Source organism: Plectropomus leopardus, chromosome 7, assembly GCF_008729295.1.
Source record: "Plectropomus leopardus isolate mb chromosome 7, YSFRI_Pleo_2.0, whole genome shotgun sequence".
NCBI lineage: Eukaryota > Metazoa > Chordata > Actinopteri > Perciformes > Serranidae > Plectropomus > Plectropomus leopardus.
In genome coordinates this window covers 19,138,899-19,158,632 of record NC_056469.1, presented here as the reverse complement: position 1 = coordinate 19,158,632, position 19,734 = coordinate 19,138,899, and the positions used below count along the sequence as shown (strand labels likewise).

At 39.0% G+C, this 19,734-nt stretch overlaps 1 protein-coding gene across 2 annotated transcripts; it reads right to left on the bottom strand.

Annotated features, from left to right (window-relative positions):
* Positions 1 to 2,317: 2,317 nt before the first annotated feature.
* mag (myelin associated glycoprotein) lies at positions 2,318 to 18,792 on the bottom strand. Of its 2 annotated transcripts, XM_042490445.1 has the most exons (11): positions 18,550 to 18,790; positions 16,822 to 16,897; positions 16,350 to 16,718; positions 14,894 to 15,190; positions 13,162 to 13,419; positions 10,368 to 10,628; positions 9,850 to 10,158; positions 7,715 to 7,814; positions 6,995 to 7,091; positions 6,669 to 6,722; positions 2,318 to 6,366 (listed from the first exon to the last, which is right to left on the bottom strand). In XM_042490445.1, the coding sequence occupies exons 2-11, from the start codon at positions 16,865 to 16,867 to the stop codon at positions 6,208 to 6,210; spliced, it is 1,950 nt and encodes a 649-aa protein (XP_042346379.1). In that variant the 5' UTR covers positions 16,868 to 16,897; positions 18,550 to 18,790; the 3' UTR covers positions 2,318 to 6,207. The 2 variants fall into 2 exon arrangements, with proteins under 2 accessions (XP_042346379.1, XP_042346380.1); XM_042490446.1 differs by lacking the exons at positions 6,669 to 6,722; positions 6,995 to 7,091 and having other exon boundaries at positions 6,223 to 6,366; positions 18,550 to 18,792.
* Between the last annotated feature and the right edge of the window lie 942 nt (positions 18,793 to 19,734).

Below are 19,734 nucleotides of genomic sequence, written 5' to 3'. Positions count from 1 at the left end.
CCCTCAGCCCTTGATATTACGTAAAAGCATGTGTTGCGTGGAGGTCCCTTGAAAAGCAGAAGTTGGGAGAGATTGGAGAACTGTAACGGAACACCTTTCCTTTTCCACTTTCAGCCCAAGCTATCATGATCAATTGCCAGTTAAAGATTTAGTGCTACAGCTTTTAAGAAATGATCAGAAATACCTGCAGACTCTCTTAATTAAATGAGGCACAGGCATCTTTTGCGAATGGGCCAATACTCAATACGCCATCAGGCACTCATGATTTGATGAACTGCATCTGTTTCTGATGGAGAAATTTTCGTTTGTGAGCTGTATCAATGTTATTATAACTATTAGGCCCATTACTAAGGTTTTAGATGATACCTTGCCAAACAACATTTTTTTAATGTGTTTAAAAAAACACATTTAAAAAAACACACCTGTTGATTTCTGCTTTCAGCAGAAATCAACAGGTGGCTGTACCAACACAACTACTGATGTGACAAGCAAGCAAGCTGGACAGAGTGTGGACGTCACAAGTGCACTGGCCCCTTGAGATAAGTGACATTTTGAGAACAAAATCTGAACACAAGTGGTCAGGAGATGAATGATAGATATGCGTGCAAACAGCAATGTGCTTCGGCTGTCCACTTTTGTTCAGATAACTAAACAAGCTAATAGCGACAGATATTTCAAAACTGAAGGGTTGTATTGAATACAGCGTGATGACATGGAGAAAGGGCATGATTACTGACATTAAAACAACCTCAGGCTACTCTGACAGTCATACTTTGTGCACAACAGTGGGATGTGATATCATCTATGTCATTTTCTAAGTGTGGTGTTCCAAGGTTGAGTTTTGTGGGTGATATTTCCTGTCAGAGGAAACTGCTTCAGAAAAAAAGGCTGAGCGCATCAGCAGTGGAAAGTTTTACATATGTGTTATATAAATGCAGAGATAAATTGTTAACAAAAAAAAAAAACCGTTTCCTTAGTTGATTTTTCTTCATAATGGAGTGGCAACAAATGCACCATCTAGTCTGATAGACTAGGTTCAATATTCTCTGGTCAAAGAAATCATAGTTTTCAGTGTGATACATAGCACAGGAAAACTCATCCCCAAATCCAGATGGGCTTTATTGTCAGAAAGCTAACATAATGTATTTGTAGACATATTGTTAAAAATAAACTGTATGTCAGAATGAAATCTAATAAATATTGTTACTAAACTAAAATATGCATTAATTATTTTTTTAAACGACTATAATGCTAAATTCAAGTTCTAACTAATAATAACAACTAATAACTAACAAATAACTTTAAGAAATGTTAGATTTGTAAAATCTTACACGTTGAAATGAAGAAGAGGAGTGTGTCAACCAACTCTGGTCTCCTCTAAAAGTATATGAAACCACTGTCTGAATATTTGAAAATCTTTAAAGGAGCTGTATGTGACATTCAAAGCATATCTATGATTCAAAGTCTGAGCAAAGATTGTCTGCACACAACATGCATAGGAGAGGCTGAGCCGGTGGTTAGCGGCTGACAGTGCTTACAACGCAAACATTGCTAACGGACCTAAAAGAAGGTGGGTATTATGCTTTCACAAAACAACACTGTTCTGCTACTGTAGGTCAGTATGCCATCATTAGCAGTAATCACTGTATGAGCACAGTGCAAAGCATCAGTGATAAGCTAGCCAGCAGGATACACATACAGGGACTCACATGTGCAAAAATCTACACCTGGCCGAACTGTTCACCACACCAAAGAGCAAAGAAGCTTGGATTACAGCACGTGCACGGGGAGTTTTACTTCTCTGCTCAGGGCAGCATCACTCAATTATATTTTTAGGCCAACATAGCAAATAGCAATATGTTGCTATACTAATGCTCTGAACGTGATATACCGCACCTCTAAACAAAGTTCTTTCCCTTTTCTTGTGTTTTATTTATATCCTTTCTTTGCTGTATTCACCTAAAAAAACCAAAAAAACAGTATTGAACCAAATTAATTAATTTCATAAAGTGTAGCCCATACGGTCTATTACAAAAACATTTTGATAAATCCAGATTAAACTTTGGAAAGCCTTGTTTGTGAGGTTTGATGTTTTGGTTTGAGTATGTAAAACTGCAGTTAAAGAGAAAGTCCCATTTTTTCAGCTTTTCTGACTCAAAGAAAGAAATTAAATGAGCAGGGAGCACAGTCTCATCATAGTGATGTTGACTTGCAAAACAAAGAGAAGAGACATGAGAAACAGACAGTTCACAGATTGTTTTTCTATCAATAATCAACTGTTTTCAGTTTTTGTTGTTTTTATTTAATTTATGTTTGCGTGGAACTGAAGACAGATGAATTTGCTTGAGGCATGAAAGGCTTGTTTAAAATAAAAGAGCAGGCAAACTACATCATTGCAGAAATCCTACTGTCATTAAGTAACAGTGCTAATTTGCAGAGAGATTGCAAACCCTGATCTGAATTATTGTGTCAATGATATATGTAGAAAAAAAATCTCCATATTGATAATTATGATCACCACAAAGTATAGGACATACAAATTTGCTTTACAACACACCATGACAAAAGATTAGGAAAATCACATTTGATATTTCTACTTAAAAAGAAAAAAATGAAAAAATAAAAAGTCAACCTCCAGTGAGGCATTCAAAGACAGGAAGTGGTTATTGACTTTGTGCATACAGGCAATTTAGGAATGCTGGCCAGCATATCTATCATTAAGTCAACAGAACAATGTCTTAATTAAAGCTTAATGTGAGTCACACACGAGTGGTTGACAATAGCTTTGTTTACATGCACAGAGGACTGCATTTTTAACCTGTTTTGGGTTTGAGTGTGCATAACACTTATCCCCCTGGTACCTGGCTTTTTGCATTACATACCAATATCTTTTGGGAACCTATTCGAGTTTTTACATTAAACATTTGCAGTATGTAACTTACTTTTTCAGCCAAATGTAACACCAACTTTTTAATTCTATATTTTAAACATGATTTGAGTCAGGATAAGACAAAGGAATTCTTTGCAAAAGATATTGTGCTAATCAAGAGGTAAACGACATTTGAGTGGAGTTTACAGCAGCTTGTATGTTACACTGTATGTGACCACTAAAACATAAAGATACATCTTATCCCTTACCCCTATGTCATAGAAAACTACAGGCTTTAGCAACGGCCTTTATTCCTACCCATATATGGAGTTGCTAAAGTGGGAGACCTTTTCTGTAATTTGTCTTTTTTACTGATCGTGAAACCATTTAGAAACAGCTCACAGAGACACACAGCAGCCTCAATGAACTTAATCCATCATTTTAAATGAGACTGCCACAGTGTGGCGTTGTTTCATAATATACGCATGCTTATGAATTTTTAGTCAGAGCATGTGAACCGAAAGTCATTTCAGTCTTAAAGAAGAGATTATTGCACATCTCTTGCCAGATTTTCCTTGAGCCTTCTACCAACATCAGGACATAGGGTGTAACAATATGTTAAGGAGGAAAAACATTCAGACGTGTAGAATACTTGATATTGAGCACACTGTAGCAAGTGATTTTGGAAAGTCAAACTGTAGCCATTACTTTCAGTATTGTAGATACCATTTCTTGCCGTGTGAATATCAATTAGCATTTTCAAAAAAATGCATAATTGAGTGAAAGTAGAAATAGGACCATAAAAAGCATAAGCATATTTGAGAGAAATGGAACATGTGACCTGAAAGATGTGATGCAACATGGAAGAAGTAGAGTGAAGAAGAGGAAGCATGGCGGTAAAAAGGGGAAATTCCACTGACTTACTGACACAAAGGTCAGGTATTTTTCATGGGCAGTACATCTTTTCCTGTAAGAACAGTGACATAATGTTCCCTGATAATGAAGCTTGAGTCTGAAAAAATATACAGTCACAAACTAAGCACTAATGTGTTGCATTGTGTGGAATGTAGGATTCACTGGGTTTGGAAGTTGACCCATACTATGGACTAAAATCTAGAAATTGTGTCTTCTGCTGCTTTGATTTTGACAATTCTTTTTAAAAGTCTGCCTACTGTGACTGAAAAAATGCAAAATAAAGTGAGGCGAAACGCCAAATGGAAGTAAATAAGGGGTTTACTTTTACTTTCACTTGCGATCATTTTTAAAAACAGTAACCGGCAATCCTGCAAAGTATACCTTAAATAGAAAAGATACAAAGCAGGTATTACACTTTAAATTGACTGCAATTAGTCAGTAAGAAATTCACTCCCTGCATGTAAACATAGCCTCTGATTTGACTCATAGTGCACACTCACTACAGATTGATATTATTCGCAAAGCTCATATTAAGACAATGTCCAGTCAAAGTTTTTGAATAATGTGTGACAAGACTGACTTTACTTCCTACACTGGCTTTTATCTGTAATTTAAAATTTATATGTTTGCCTGCTAGCAAAACAGTCATGCAGGGTATTTACTGTACATACTGACATCCCTTTCACTATCAATATACATCTTATTAATATATATTATCGACACCATCATTATCAAGTTAGAATATTAGTGCGCTTTGATATTACATCACAGGTTCATCAAATGTCTTTGAATAGCGCAACCAGTTGGCTAGTCAGCTTCACCTTTTGTCATTCAAATATCTGATGCAACGCTGTGAGAATAAAGCATCAACATCTCAAGTAAAGTGATGCTCGAACTTCCCAGAGACCTCAGTGATCAATGATCAGTGTCCTACGATCTTTCAGCACGATTTGAACACACACACGCATACACACACATTGTCTAAAAGAGATAACACTTTGGCCACTTGCACTCAAACATGTTGTGCTTTAAAAGTGCTGTATGTTACTTTGAAGAAAGACAGTTGATTCTTGAGTCTCATTCCCAGGTCGCCTTATACGAACACTTTGGGTTGGTGGGTGCAGCCTGTTCTCATTCCAAAGTCATCAAATACTGCTGCTTTTTCATTCATTTTGGCATAACTTACTAATGCCATAAGCCACTTTCCACGACAGTATGAATCGCTGCAGGGCGGCATCAGTTTGATACAGGACCTTTCACAATGTTATGATACGCCAAACGGCACACATCACATCAGTATGATACGCCGCTGGATGGCGTCAGGATGAAACACTGCCCGTAATGAGGTAATATACTGCAAGGGGCTAACTAGTACATCATATGTAGACTCGTTCACCAACAAAGCAGCAATATGTAATGACTTGGGATGAGACTTAAGAAGTGTCTGTGTTTGACGACTTGGCAGTAAGACTCAAAAATAAACTTTCTTTCTCCAGAGCAACATTTAGCACCTTTGAATTTTACAGATGAATCAGAGATCTAGCACTCATGGTTTAGGGTGAAGAAGTAGAAGATGAGACAGCCAATTTTGGCCACAGTGCAGAAAATTCCCCCTAAAATGTAACATTCTGCAGTTAACTGGTAAACGTTGGACATAAGTGTGACATTTTTCAGAACAGGACAGTGTACCACTTGAATTTCCAAATCCTCTCAAATTTTTATCAAAACTGATGGTGGCTTTTCTTTTCTTTTTTCTTATTATGAGAGGCTGCTGGGTCACAGCACACATTTAATACAATTATGTGAAACAAAGATGCATTTCCATTTCTTGTCTCAACCGGTTATCTTTTCAGGATGTAATTAACCAAAGGAAAGACAGAGGAGACATTTGCTCTCTGCTGATAGACACATAAATATAAGAGAACAAAAAGCGCAGTTACTCCTTGCCCTGATGCTTCGACTGGCAGCAGACACAGCGACAGTTACAAGAGACAGATGTAGAGCGAAACAGTGAGATGGATGCAAGCACTACAATGTGTGTCGTTTGAGAAAAACAAAGAATAACATGGAAACAAAAACATGGCCACTGGTTAACACTGCATGTTTTAGAGCCCATGTACTACAACTGAGGCCAGAAATTTCAGTAATTTCTTTGACATTGTCCAGTGGATCATGCTCTGACCCAAAAAAGTACCAGTTTCCCAAATGATGACGTGTGAAGGGGCGTCCAGAGGAGAAGGGGTAGCATGAGGGGGGAGTAGTGGCATCGAGTGGTACATTATATGTGACAAATCAAAAGAAACAAGAAGTCAGGGTGATATCCAGTTGAGGAAGGGGCATTATTACACAGTTTAACGGACTGAGGATTTGTTGGGGCTGCCACTGCGTCTCGCATAGTCGAGAGATCAGGGAAGGATCGCGATTCATTTGGCTTTGATTTCCGTGTAGTTGCTGCCATCATCCCCCCTCCCTGAGGCCCCCTCCCTGGACCTGGCCCCGATAAACTCCAGAGCAGCATAATTCAGCTCTTGCCTCTCCAGTCCTGCCATAGAGCCCACAGGTTGATAATCCCCGTCTTCTCCCTGCAGACAGAAGGACCGATGAGTGGCTCAAATCACTGGCAAGGTGCTGGTGACACCTCAGATGACAGAGGAGCGCAACAGACCACATAAAGAAAAGATGTTAGTGGTTACTGGTCGACAACTGACAACGAGACTGAGATGTTTCCTGTTAGTTTGGCATTTTGTGTTAACGATGACGCAGCCATGCAGAGGGCAGATTCGAAAACAAACGGCAGTGTACGGAACACAGAAGCTGATATGCGAGGAGATGCATCTGGCACTGAGGCTTGTGTTTTTAATGGGGGTTTATTTAGGAACCTTACCGTAGTCTCCTCTAGAATGGAGTTAAACTTTGAGCCCAACAGCTCTGTCTTAAGCTGTGCAAGAGTTAGGGGAGAGAGAAACAGACAGAAAAACGCAGAGAAGCGATGAAAGCAAGAGAAAACAGTGTTTGGAAAGGTCATGGTTGGAGCTACTGGACTGCTCATGGGAGAGACACCTCCTATTACCTCATTTTCAGAGGTCAAAATGGGGTCTCATATTTTAAAAACGTTGAATTACACAAAACTGTTAACCCCAAACAATTTGAGAATGGTCATCCAACCCATCCTCCATCATAATCATAATCATTAACATTAGCATGTCTCACCACTTTCTTCCTCAGATTTTGTTTGTCCTTCTTGACTGCGCTGTAGTACAAAGCTGGGTTCTCCAGGACCACGTCCTGCCTAGGGTTGCCATTCTCTCTGGGGGACGGAGTCACATAATCAGACTCGGTCTCGACTGCCACTAACGCAGGGCGACACGCCAAGCCTGGGCATCCATTTTAAAACAACAAGCTCTGTAAGGTTAAGCTGGAGGCCAACTGTGGGTGTGAGTGACGTGGTTATTTTATGGGTTTAGTCGCTGAGCTCACACCCACTTCAGGGGTGATTTGTCAGAGAAAGCTTGCAAATTTGGGGGTCCAAATATGCCTTGAGGCTAAAATAAAGCACCTTGGTTAAAAAGGCTACCTGGGTTTTATTTAGCGTAGCAGGTCAAGGATACAGAAGCAGTGTCAGAGCAGGGAATCGAGCCTGCAAAGTATAAAGTTAGTCCGGCTTGCTAACCCACTCCCCAAGGCAGCCAATGTGGATCTTCGAAGATTTCAACAGGTACTTGTCGCGGCAAAGAAACTGCTAAATTGCTCTGGAGAAATGATTCTTACGTCCACATCAATCCCACATTCACTCATATAATGTGCATCAATGTTTTTTAGAATGGATGACTAGGCTTAAGTGTTTCCTTGGATTTCAGTAAATTCTTAGTGAGGAAAATGTCTACGTCTGCCTTGCATCGGCCTCTCCATTAGTTTTTCATTTATACTCACTTCTTGTTGTTGTGGCCAACGTATCTCACTGCTGCAATGATGAAGGCTATGACTGCCACTCCTCCAATGGTGCCAACTATAACTGCCATCATGTACTTTTCTGAAAACAAAGGTAATGAAAATTTAAAAAATTGAGGGCATACAAGTTCATATTTGATCAACAAGAAGAAATCATAGAGAGCATAGGGAAGAGGAAGACATTTCAAAGTCCAATATGCAACCCATTAACATGACCAGTAAGGAGACAATACATATGGAGATGGGATAAGTAGGAGAGAAGAGTGTCTTATTCCAGTGTTAGTTTGTTTTCTTTTTTTAAATCCCCATTTTTATATCTTTGCAGCGTCCGTTCAAATAGTGTGTACTGTTCAGAACAGGCTGATTGCTTGGCCACTGGCTTGCAGCTTTCTCAAGAGCTTCACATTCAAAAACCTTCACACTCAACACTGCGTTACTTTGGGTACTGAGCAATACACCTGCCAGGACATAGTTGAGTTCTCTATCAATACTAGGCATCATGGATACTCATGAAGTATACATGTCATTTGGCTGCAAACGCTCTCACAAACATTTTACAACCTCAATTAATTCAAAACATGACTGGGATCAAAAATGTTTATTCTGAAAGTTATATCGTTGATGCTTGAAATGTTTGCTGCATTGCTACATTTGAGTTTACTGCAATGTAACATCTCTGATCTGTCTTTCTTTATATGTTTTTCAAATGTACTAAAACAAACAACTAAGAGCAAGCTGTACCGAGCATGCCACTGGGTGATGGAACAGTTAATCGAGGTACCCTCTCAACACACACAGTGTGTACATAATGTGCTACTATTAAACATGTCTCATAGATCTTTAAAGCTTGCATTTGACAATGCACTTCCTTGAGTCCTCAGCAATACATCTGCAAAGTGTGAAATCCATTGGATGAATGATTGCTGAGAAAATCGCAGAAGATACAAACAGACATACAAAGGCTCTTTCCATGTTAGTAAGATGAGAGAACTTAAAGGATGAGGCTGAAATCTATCTATATTTTTCTTCTATGATTCTATGAATCTCATAAAGAGACCAAAATCAACAATGTGACAAGCATGTTTCAGACCAATGAAACAAGAGCAAACAGTTTGCACAAGGTAATGTGCAAAATGAAGAAACGCACATAATGTTACAAAGCAGGTGACGAGGATGCTAGAGAATGCAGTGGAAGGAAGCCTTAGTTTATAACAGTATTAATTTTAAAACCTGGTATCTAAGTCCTCTAATATTTATTTAATATGCTTTAGATTTTTTACTCAAGTCTGTATGGATCAGAGAATAGAGTTGCTCTGTGAAACTCAGAGATGCACAAAATCAACAAAAAATTAACAACATTTGCCTCTAGTAAATGCCAGAACTCCTACTGGATGCAGACTGTAGAAGTCAGCATATTTGGGGTCAGTTCAGATAAACTTTGGTCTCAAACCCATTGAAAACATCAGCCAGAGGGCACAGTCACAAACAATGGCCCCTCTCTGCATGATGTCAACCTGTCACATAATTTCATATCTGCAAATACATAGTTTTACTTCTTTAAAGGGCTGAATAACAGCAGCTGAGAACTCCGGGCACTGTAGAGTTTAGCAAACACTACTCAAACAGGAGGAAATAGCACATTTGTTTGAGACTATTTTCTGATAAGGATCAATACACAATTAAGTAGGAGCAGCAGGGCAGCTTAAAAAAGGTTTCAAACTAAAGTACAGTGTGAATGTACTTGGTAATGAAAAACATGTTAGCAAGTAAAACGCAGTGGCTCTCAGATGTGTTATCAATAGTTTTTGGAAAACATTGGCGATCTAGATATATCAGACTACAGTTACAGACCCTACTCTTTAATAGCATCTATTAATTGTTGGTTTGGGTCTTTTCATGTGATGTGTTAGCAGTACAAAAAGAACAATAACACCAGACATCGAAATGAAATTTTACAATAGTGTCATATTGGTGTAAGTAAGGATAGACGGCATAGTCCATAACAATGCTATTAGAACGATAATGAGCAAGAGGCAGAGGTGAGGAGGATATTCTAAAATAATTTTATCAAACATCACTACCAGTGAAGTTCTGGTGTAGAATTACTCTGTACTCACTCTCCTGCTGTAGCTCCAGGAGTACGCTCTCTCTGCCATACATGTTGGAGATGCTGCAGTGAACATTGACGGCAGGGCCACCGTTGTCAACCCGCTCGCCTTTCTCCCGCAGCTTGATCATACCCGTGGAGGTGTGTCCGTCTGTGTGCGTGTAGAAGTTGTACCGGCCATCTGTTTCGTTGATGGTGATGTTCAGGTCAGGCAGGTAGAACTCAATGGTGGGTTCAGGGTTTCCTGTGGCCATGCAGACACACTGGACACCCTCCCTCACCACCGTGCACTTTGACTCCTCCAGGAGGACCGGGGCATCTATTAAAGGAGGCAGAAGAGGAACATTTTGATGTGTACAAGTTCTTTTTCAAGGAACAAAATATAATTTATTCAATTTAATTAGGATACTTTTGAAATTCTGCAAGTGGTTTCAAGTATTGCTATAATCCTTTTGGCCTGCAGATTAATATAATTCTAATTTTTGACAGTATACTGTTGGGTGAAATGCAGGACAGTGAAGCACTCACACTCAACAGTGATGTTGAAGGAGCTGCTGGCTCTTCCGTGCTCGTTCTCAGCCAAGCAGCGGTACTGTCCGTCTCCCTGTGGTGTGATCTCTACGATCTCCAGCACCGACAGCTCATCTGCGGTGATGGTGCCCACCAGCTCCCCGTCCTTCAGCCAGGTTAGGGTTGGGGCCGGGCTGCCCTGGGTGCTACAGTGCAGGGCCAATGTGGATCCCTCTAGTACTGTCATAGAGTCGTTTACCATGGGCTCTCGGGGAGGGTCTGCAAACAAATGTAGAGATATTCAAATTGTTTGCAGGAAAATGTTCAAAGGTTTTTAAAATATACACTGTGTTACTCTCACTAATATGAAGGGCAAAAATGGCAAAAAACACTGACATTGTCAACAGGCAAACTTGCAAGCGAGCAATTTCTTATTCACACATCCAGCAGTTACGAAGAAACCAACCTCTAACAACTCCTAGCAGCAATTTCGTGCTCTCAAAGGGATATTTCATTCCCAAGTCAAAAATATATTTTTTCTTACCTTATTTACTTTTTATTAATCTAGATTGTTTTGTTGTGAGTTGCTCAGTGCTGGAGATATCAGCCTTCTCTTGAATTTAATGGAACTATGGCAGTCAACTTGTGGTGCTCAAAGTGCAAAAGTATACATTTGAAAACTCAACAGCAATGTGTCTTTCCAGCAATCATGGCCCAGTTACTCATGATAATCCACAGACCTTGTTTCAAGAAGTTTCATGTAGAAACTATTTTCTTTCTACCAAACAACATCTGCCAATCGTGCTACTGCACAAACGGAAGCATGCATCTAGTCTCACAAGAGACTTGTGCTCTTTTCAGCACATGATAAAAACATTAATGGCATCTTTCTGTTGGCTAGCTCAATGGTGGCAGGTAATGCTGGCATTGCTGTTGAGTTTTTCAAATATGTATTACTGCGACTTTGAGCAGCACAAACCAAATGATTTGATATGATTTTTCTTTATTGTCAGAAATAATTTTAAACTTTTACTTGCATCCCAGGATGTCACCTTTGTCACATAAATGCAAAACACATTTAACCAAGCAGCAAACGCCACAAATCACCACAGACATTATAAAAAATGGATGCAGTGCAACATGACTCATTATCTATTACATTCAAGATTTCCTCAACCTGTTTAGTCAGGCCTGTGGGACTCTAAATCTTCTGTGTGATGGTAAAGGCTGATATTCATGTGAGAAGACGTAATATTACCAGCCAGAGACATAATTCTTTTAGTATACGCAATTTGGAAACTTGACTCAAGTGCTTCACCCACAATCTTTGAGCAGATACGCAGCAATCTAGCCATCTAGTGCCATCTTGTTCCACTTTATTTGATAAAAGGCAGACATCTCTACAGCTGATATCTCCAACACTCAACGTCTCAAACCAAAATAATCTACATTTATAAATAGCAAAACAGGTAAGAGGAAAAATATGTTTTGACTTTGAGGTGAACTTTCCATTTAAACCTCTAAGTGCTCAACTATCTTCACCAGCTAGTTGCCATGTGGGAGTTTTCTGTCTGGTGCGGTAGTACGCAGTGGGTTTTTAGTGCTTTTTGCTGAAAACAGCTGCCTGCTGCATCCAAAACCATGCTTTTACAGTCTTGAGAGTGAACCAAGACAGTGACTTTACAGATCTGACAGCTAAACAATGTGCTGCCACTCACTATAAAGCTCAATGAAGTTAAGAGGAGCTGCAGATTTAGCTGATAATTCTCTGTTGGTTCATCACTATGATCAATCACTTTCACACTGTTTTCATGTATTTATTTGATACTTTGTTATGATTAAAATGACTTGCGGAGTTTCAGTATAAAATATATGAATACATGATTACTTTGGGCAAAGATTTCTGGCTTCAAAAACACGCAATTCCTCCAACCTGCTCATTTTTAACTGTTCAAGAGGAAGCATTTGTGAGCTGTGTCCCAGTTTCACACTACATATTAATGATCTGCAGTGTTTCTCAATGGGTAGAACATTCAAATAGGAAATAAACTCAAATAAACTTGTATACTGTCATATACTCAATGATGTCAGTATACATACTGGATACACTAAACTTCCCAATGTACTATGGGCCTAGATCAACACCATTGTCTCAAGAGGAAATGCAAAAAGAAACTCACAACTGCAAATAATAAAAAATAAAGTGGATTGTAGTAACTCAAAAATCTTTAGATCCTTGTTTACTTTTGTGGAGAAGTTTAATTGGTAGTGTCATTCTGAGGTCAGAGTCTGATTGTATCTTGTGTCACTCCATATTTGCGTCACGCTAACAAGTAGATTGATTTATGATATCATTAAAGGATTTGGGACAGAGCTGTTTTTGCCACAATATTGCCCATTGCACTCCTGTATTGTTCCACCTTTGCCTTCTTGTGGCTCTACAGCTTTGCTGTGTATATTGATTTATTGATAAAGAAAGGATGGTTTGGAAAATATTGAGCATCCATATAAAAACCAGCTGGAGGGATGATTCAAGAAGTATCTCTGAATGTTTTGAGAGTTTTCATGCAAGCTGCAAACTTTTAAGAGCCACATTGTAAGCCTAAAGAGGGTGAGTATTTGGTACTCCAAATATTTTGAGTAGACTATTCCTTTATTTTTTCCAATTGGAAAATTCAAGCTGATCATAAACTCATTTTAAATCACTCTCTGATTTCCCAAATGCAAATCCTATGCAACTTTCTGCATCCCAATTCCCTAATACATACTAATTTAACATTGTATGTACACAGTGACAGTCTAAGAGACTTACACTTGACGGCCAGGTACAGTGAAGTGTTCATGATGCCGTAGCCATTGTCCCCAACACAGGTGTAGACTCCTTCCTGTGCAGGTGTCACATCGTCCAGGGAGAGTGAGACATTGGACGCCGTGTCCCAAAGCAACTCCTGGTCTCCGAACATCCAGGAGATCCTGGGAGGAGGGTTACTATCCACCTCGCAGTGCAGCATCACAGAGCTGCCCTCCATCACCTCTGAGGACACGTTTACCCAAACAGAGCGTGGAGCATCTGGAAGGGGAAATAATGCGGAGAATTCAATGTCCCAGGACTCATTTGTTTGGACAACACTGAATGACTGCCTCTCAAAAAAAACGGGGTTGATCATTCCTGCTGAAATAAGTTTCATCACATAAAGTTTAAAGAGTTGAAGTTCCTCCCCCTTGGCGGACCACCTTGGATGTTATTTCTGAAAAAAATATGTGGGCTTATGGAAGTTAATAGCAAGGGACAAATATTTTTTTAGTCATCCTATTTGAATTGTGCCTCTTACACACACTTTTTTTTTGTAAATTTTTAATTTCTAAGATAATTTTGCAAGTCAAAAAAGTGACATAAAACTGTTCAAGTATAAAACTTAAGACTACGCTAGTTACTCAGGTGATGTTATAACTTTCTTTCCTGCTGAAGTTACAATGCCTGTCTGTTTCGTACCCCAGAACACCAACACTGGCAATGAGTCTTGCTAGTTCTATTGCTTTCCAGCTGATAAAAAGCCCGTGATTTGCTGGGTAAAACACATCGGGTGAGATATCGTTGTATTTGTACTAAATCAGGGTTTCCCCACACATTTATTTGTGACAGCCCACCATGATAAAAACATTTGCCATCACAATTCAATTTTCTATTTCTGGAGCCAGATCAGTTTGGTTATTGATTGCAGAGCACTATAGGAGTGCAGAGCACACTCTGGGCACAGGCAGAGCAGCAGAACGTCAGGCACATTGAAAGTGAAACCTAACTGTTCATTGTGCTGGATTAAAAACTGGATCTAACTCGCCTCTGCAGCAGCTGCTCCTGCCCATCTGCCTTATCAGATGTGCTCTGAACAGAGCGACAAATCAATTACTACAGCCCTTTTTCTGTCTTCTGGTTATGTGACAACAATTTCAAAAGTATTTGCATCTTTCTATTGCATACACAGCCTAGTTACATGAAACATGGTGTATGTGGTTTTTTTGGGGGTTAGGGTTAGGGTCTTGTTTGTCATTAAAGGTCTTTGTCAAGGGTCTTTGTCCTGTATGGGTTTTTTTTTTGTGGGTGAATTATATTTGGCAAAAATCTAAATAAAATCTTACAACAACAAAAAAAAGAAAGAAAAGACCATCTTTTCAGCAGTAAGATACTTATTTAAATGTATAAGCATTATGCAGTTCATGGCAAAATTCAAAAAGGATAAGAAATATTTGTCTTTTGCCTTTGATTACCATACATATTGTTTCCAAAATACTGTTCCAAGGGGAACACCGCAAGAAGAGGGACTCAGCAAAATGTACGATATTAATAAATGCATGCATGACATAAACACCTAAAAGGATATGTTCAAGTTTGGGCAACAGCTGAAAAAAAATTCTTGATATGAATTCATTACTGCTGGACTCTAGTTTGGATTGTCAGACACAACGGACTCTTTCAGGCTACAGATGGGGGTGGTGAAGCATCATCATTATTTGGCCTTATTGTGTGAGTTTCTTTTTTAACTTACACTTGATGTCCAAAGAGATGAGCCTCTCATAGACCAGTGTTGTGTTGGGGTAGTAGACCCTGCAGCCCAGGAGCTGCCCATTGTGCATGGGTCTGGGTGTGAAGGTGAGGGTGCTGGAGAGCACCGCTGTGTTGCTTTCCTCCAGGTAGTCAGAGCTGAACTCTGGGTCGGGCAGGTAGTCGGTGTACATCCACTGGATCTCTGGAGTCATGTCAGGGCAGTTGTCTGGAGCGTAACACGTCAGCTCCAAACTCTCATCGCTGACGATCTCCTCTGGGACATCGATGTTAGGTTGATCTGGAGGACAGGAATGAATGATTTATTAATAATAAGAAGAAATGTATTTATAAAGTAGCATTATATCTTCATGCAGAGATGCAAGAGATCAAAGCTAAGCTGAAAACTAGAGCAAAGATACCACTAATTTGATAAAGTATAACTAACATTAAAGAATCCAAAACAGTAACAAGAAATTAAAAGAAAGAATGATTCCAATTACAAAGAATAAACCTTTAAAAGCTGTGCAGGAAAAGTTACCCCAAACAGTTATGTTTAATGAAAAAGATTTTCAAAAGTATTTTGAAATAATATTTTCATCCTTTTTAGACAGCAATTAAAAGCAAAAAAAAAAAAAAAAAAAAAAAAAGACATAACCCTAGAAGTAATCGACATTTGGTCGTGTGTATGTGGGCACGGGTGAGTGTGTGTGCATGTGTGTCTGTGTGTCTGTATGTCTGTCTGCAGCTAATCTTGCAACTACCTGAACAATTTGTCGAATATGTTGTATGCACATGTATGACTGTCTGCTCAAGGACCTTTCGTGGTTGCAGTAATTCATAACTGCTGAAAAACCTTTTTTCCTGACTGTTTTACACTGTCATTGTCTGCTGATTCTCCCCTCTTTGTAACCAGCCGGTAGCAAGTTTTTGTGAAAATCTGTTCAAATTAGAAAAAAAAAAGTCTTACGTCGATACATTTTGGCTTTCTTTGTGGCTGATATCCATAGAGAAGTTTTGTCTCATTTTGAACAGGAGCATCTGCAGATTAATTCCATACCCCATCTGTTATGATCCACTAACGTTAGGCACAATGCGAGATAAATAAGTCACCATTTACACTATCGTTACTACAATCTTGGCTGTAAGGGAGCCAGGAGGGACAATTCCACCGAGCGCAGCCCTCAACAGTTTGCCTGTGACCTGATTTTGCTCTGTCCTTGCAACAACATTGTTGGTGGATTATTTCACAAAATATTTACACAATGGGATTTTCAGTAATGTGGATATAATGACTTAGTGTAAAAGGGCAAATATTAGAGCAGAAAAATTACATCACTGTACTGGAATAGAGCCTTTAAATCCAGGAAAAGAAAAATCAAATATTGATACAATATCGATATATAGCCCTATGTATTGGTTACAGTTGAATGTATATTCCATACTGATCAGTGACTTACCCAGAACTTTGAGCTCAGAGAAGTCTGGGTATGTATACATGTTGGCTCCACCAAGGTCAGCACGGAAGTAGTATCGTCCTGAGTGCTCTGTGCCGATGTTGTTGATGAGCAGAGTGCAGTTCCTCTGGTGCAGGTCACCCAGCAGCTTGGTGCGGCCCTTGTAGCTCTCATGCACGACATCTGTGCGTGATTTGAAGACAACGGGAGGGAAGAGTTGAGGGTACGGCTGGCCGAAGTACCAGATACCGTGAGTGCCACGGTACGGCCTGATGCCAGACGGATACATGAATGTGCACGGGATGACCACGCAGGAGTTTGTCATGGCCGAAATGTCCCGAGGTACCCAAACATTCCACTGGCAACTGGCATCTGAGAAAACATCACAGACAGAGTGTGAGTTTACTAATGTACAGCGTAAAGATGGAATAATATATCTACTATTAAACGTGGAAGAGTTACAGGGATTTATTACCATTGATGATCAACAGCAGTGGTAAGAGCAGCTCCAAACACCACATGGTCTCTGCTCAACGCTGGACCATAGACCTCTGCAACACATAACATCCTGTCAGTGACAGCACATGCATCACCAAGAGAAAAAAAAACCCTGAAATGTCTTGTTTACAGCTTTGGTGCTGCTTCGTGACTCAGACACTACATATACCTCAGAATCACACAAATACTCAGAATGTTTCTGAGAATTAACAGTTTCTGAGTCTTGAGTAGGCAACATCACTGTGTCCAAACTACACAGATTAAGAAAGCCTTTTTCCGAGTAGAATTTTCTAGACAAAAAACACAAAGATATCAAAATAGTTTTGTTCAGGACTATACACTTTACAAGGTTTAAAAATCCCAAAGACTGTTAAATTTGCTCAGGCCCACAGACAGAAATCTAGCCTTTTCACTGAGTCACTGATCACCACGACTGGAGTCAGGCTTTGTTTATATGACAAAAGGCAATATGTACTTCTGCAAAATGAAACTTTTTTTAAATTGCCACCAAGCAATTCCAACTTCATATTTTTATAACTCATCACAGATGGCCCTATATCAGTATTTCTCGAGCTCATTTTATGCCCCTGATAAAACAAAACTGATATGACACCCCAGCTGTGAGTCAAAGATAAATTTATCCACAAAAAATCACGATACGCTAGTTTTCTAGCAATGACCACAACAACAATGACAAAAACAGCAGACAAATCATGTTATGTCGGTCTTTTTTTCCTGTTCAATTCTTTTGTCTTACGTTGTTATTATTAGCAGAAGTAGAAATGAAATTTAAAAAGTACATTTTTCCACCCCACGTTCAGAAGCACATTATGGACCACATTATGTACTAAACAAATTGATGAAGTGACAAAAATGCTGCATGTTGCAATGCCAAATTAAAAAAAAAACAAACAAAAAAAACCCACCTCAGAGATGCCCCGTTGTTACAGATGATGAAGAAACTAAATTCTTTATAAATCAGATGTTCTTCACTGAGATGGGAATTAGATATGATAGTTACCATTCACAGCTTATATGAGCTATTTGTACACATTTTTCCTTTAAAATATGAAAAGGCCTCAAATGTATTGTCATATCCTTAGGTGGCTACCTGTATTCTGGACTTGCATTAGTATTTTTGTGTTAAAGGTCCAGTGTGTAGTATTTAGGGGTATATATTGGCAGAAATGGAGTATATATATATATATAAATGTATATATATCTACATAGAGAGGGGGTCCTTGTCCACAGAGTCTGCCATGTTTCTACAGTAGCCCAGAACAGAAAAACCAAACATTGCTCTTGATAGGGCCATTCATGTTTTAGCTTTTTTTAGTAATCTACGTAATTAGCAGCCCCTCCATGATGAGTAGTTTCGAAAAACACTTATTTTTTATTTTGAAACTGCATTATTCAGTGTTTCAACCAGTTTCAGCTGGTCTGTTTGTTTTAGAGAGGCAGAGACCTCGTGGTAAAAACCTCGTTAACATCTGAATCTGAAGTTATCAGAGAAAAAAGCTGAGCACAAATTAACAGGTGCTGGGCTAACAGTCTGTTTGTTTTTGAGAGAAAGAGAACTCTGTGGATAATAATATAAAACACTGTACTGTAAATACAAAACATTTTATTTTCTATAAGTAATCTGACAAAATAATTTTAAAAATAAATAAATAAACTGTGCTGTGACCTGTGACTGCATTTTCACCTTGAAATGCTGATGGTTGGAAGCAGACAGTAGCTCTGCAGGACAGCTTGTCAGCAGCTCCACTAGAGGGTGCTCACTCACACCCAGACAGCTCGATTGCCTTCTTCTCTGTAGAAAAAAAGAAAAAAAGAAAACACCATCTAGTGACATCAGCATCATCAGGCGATGACATCACTCACAGTCCCCTCACTCTCACAGAACCGTAGTAAGAGACACAAACTCAGCGTCAGCTAGCACCTGTTTGCTCCCCCTCAGTGGAGTCACTCATTACGGCCGCCATACGTAAGCCCATCCAATGAATCAAAGTCACTGTTGACTGAGCTCTGACACAACACCCAACTCCAGCCACCACACATCATCTCATCAGCAGATTAATGACACTATCTGTGCTGTATGAATCAGGGGATAAGGAGGGAAAGATAATGGAATTAAGTGATGACAAAACAAATCCAATGGCATTTATTAAAAAAAAAACAAAAAGCACCAGAACAGACACGAGGATCATTTTTATCACAGCTGCAATACATTTTTTAATTACTTTCAGTTTTTGGATTTATTTTTATCTACTATAATTTACCTATTTTTACTCTTTGGTCTCTGTTTATTTCCGTACCTGTCTTTGTTCAGCTTTAATGTCTATGTTTTTAGCTAAGTGTCTTTTTTCTATCCTGTTAATTGTTATTGGAATTGAGTAAACTTGGAGCAAATTGAAACTGGAGTCAAATTCCTTGAGTTTGTACATGTTCTGCTCACTCTGAGCTGTTTTCAGTCAAACTAGTATATCAACAGCTTTTAAACAGTTTCTATAAATGTAAGTAATGCAGAGTGATATAATGATACGTTGATGTCCCTATGTAAATAGAATTAGCCATTTAAGCAAGATTCCACAAGAAGGAGAGCCGTTGTACTGAGTATCAGCACAGCTGGGATTTGAAACTTAGTACAACAACACAATCTCAAGTGTGATATTGCTTTTATACAACAGTTCTAAAAACAACATTTATTAGTTAAAATGTCCAGCATGTAAGATTTAGTGGGATTTAGTGGTATCTCCTCTCCTGGTCAGAATTCCTTCAGTGTTCATTATTCAGGAGGTTTTTATTGGGAACCGAATTAACAACAGATGTCTCTTCCTCCCCAAAGTAAATTATTTTAGTGATTTAAACCAGTTAAAACCCCTAAATA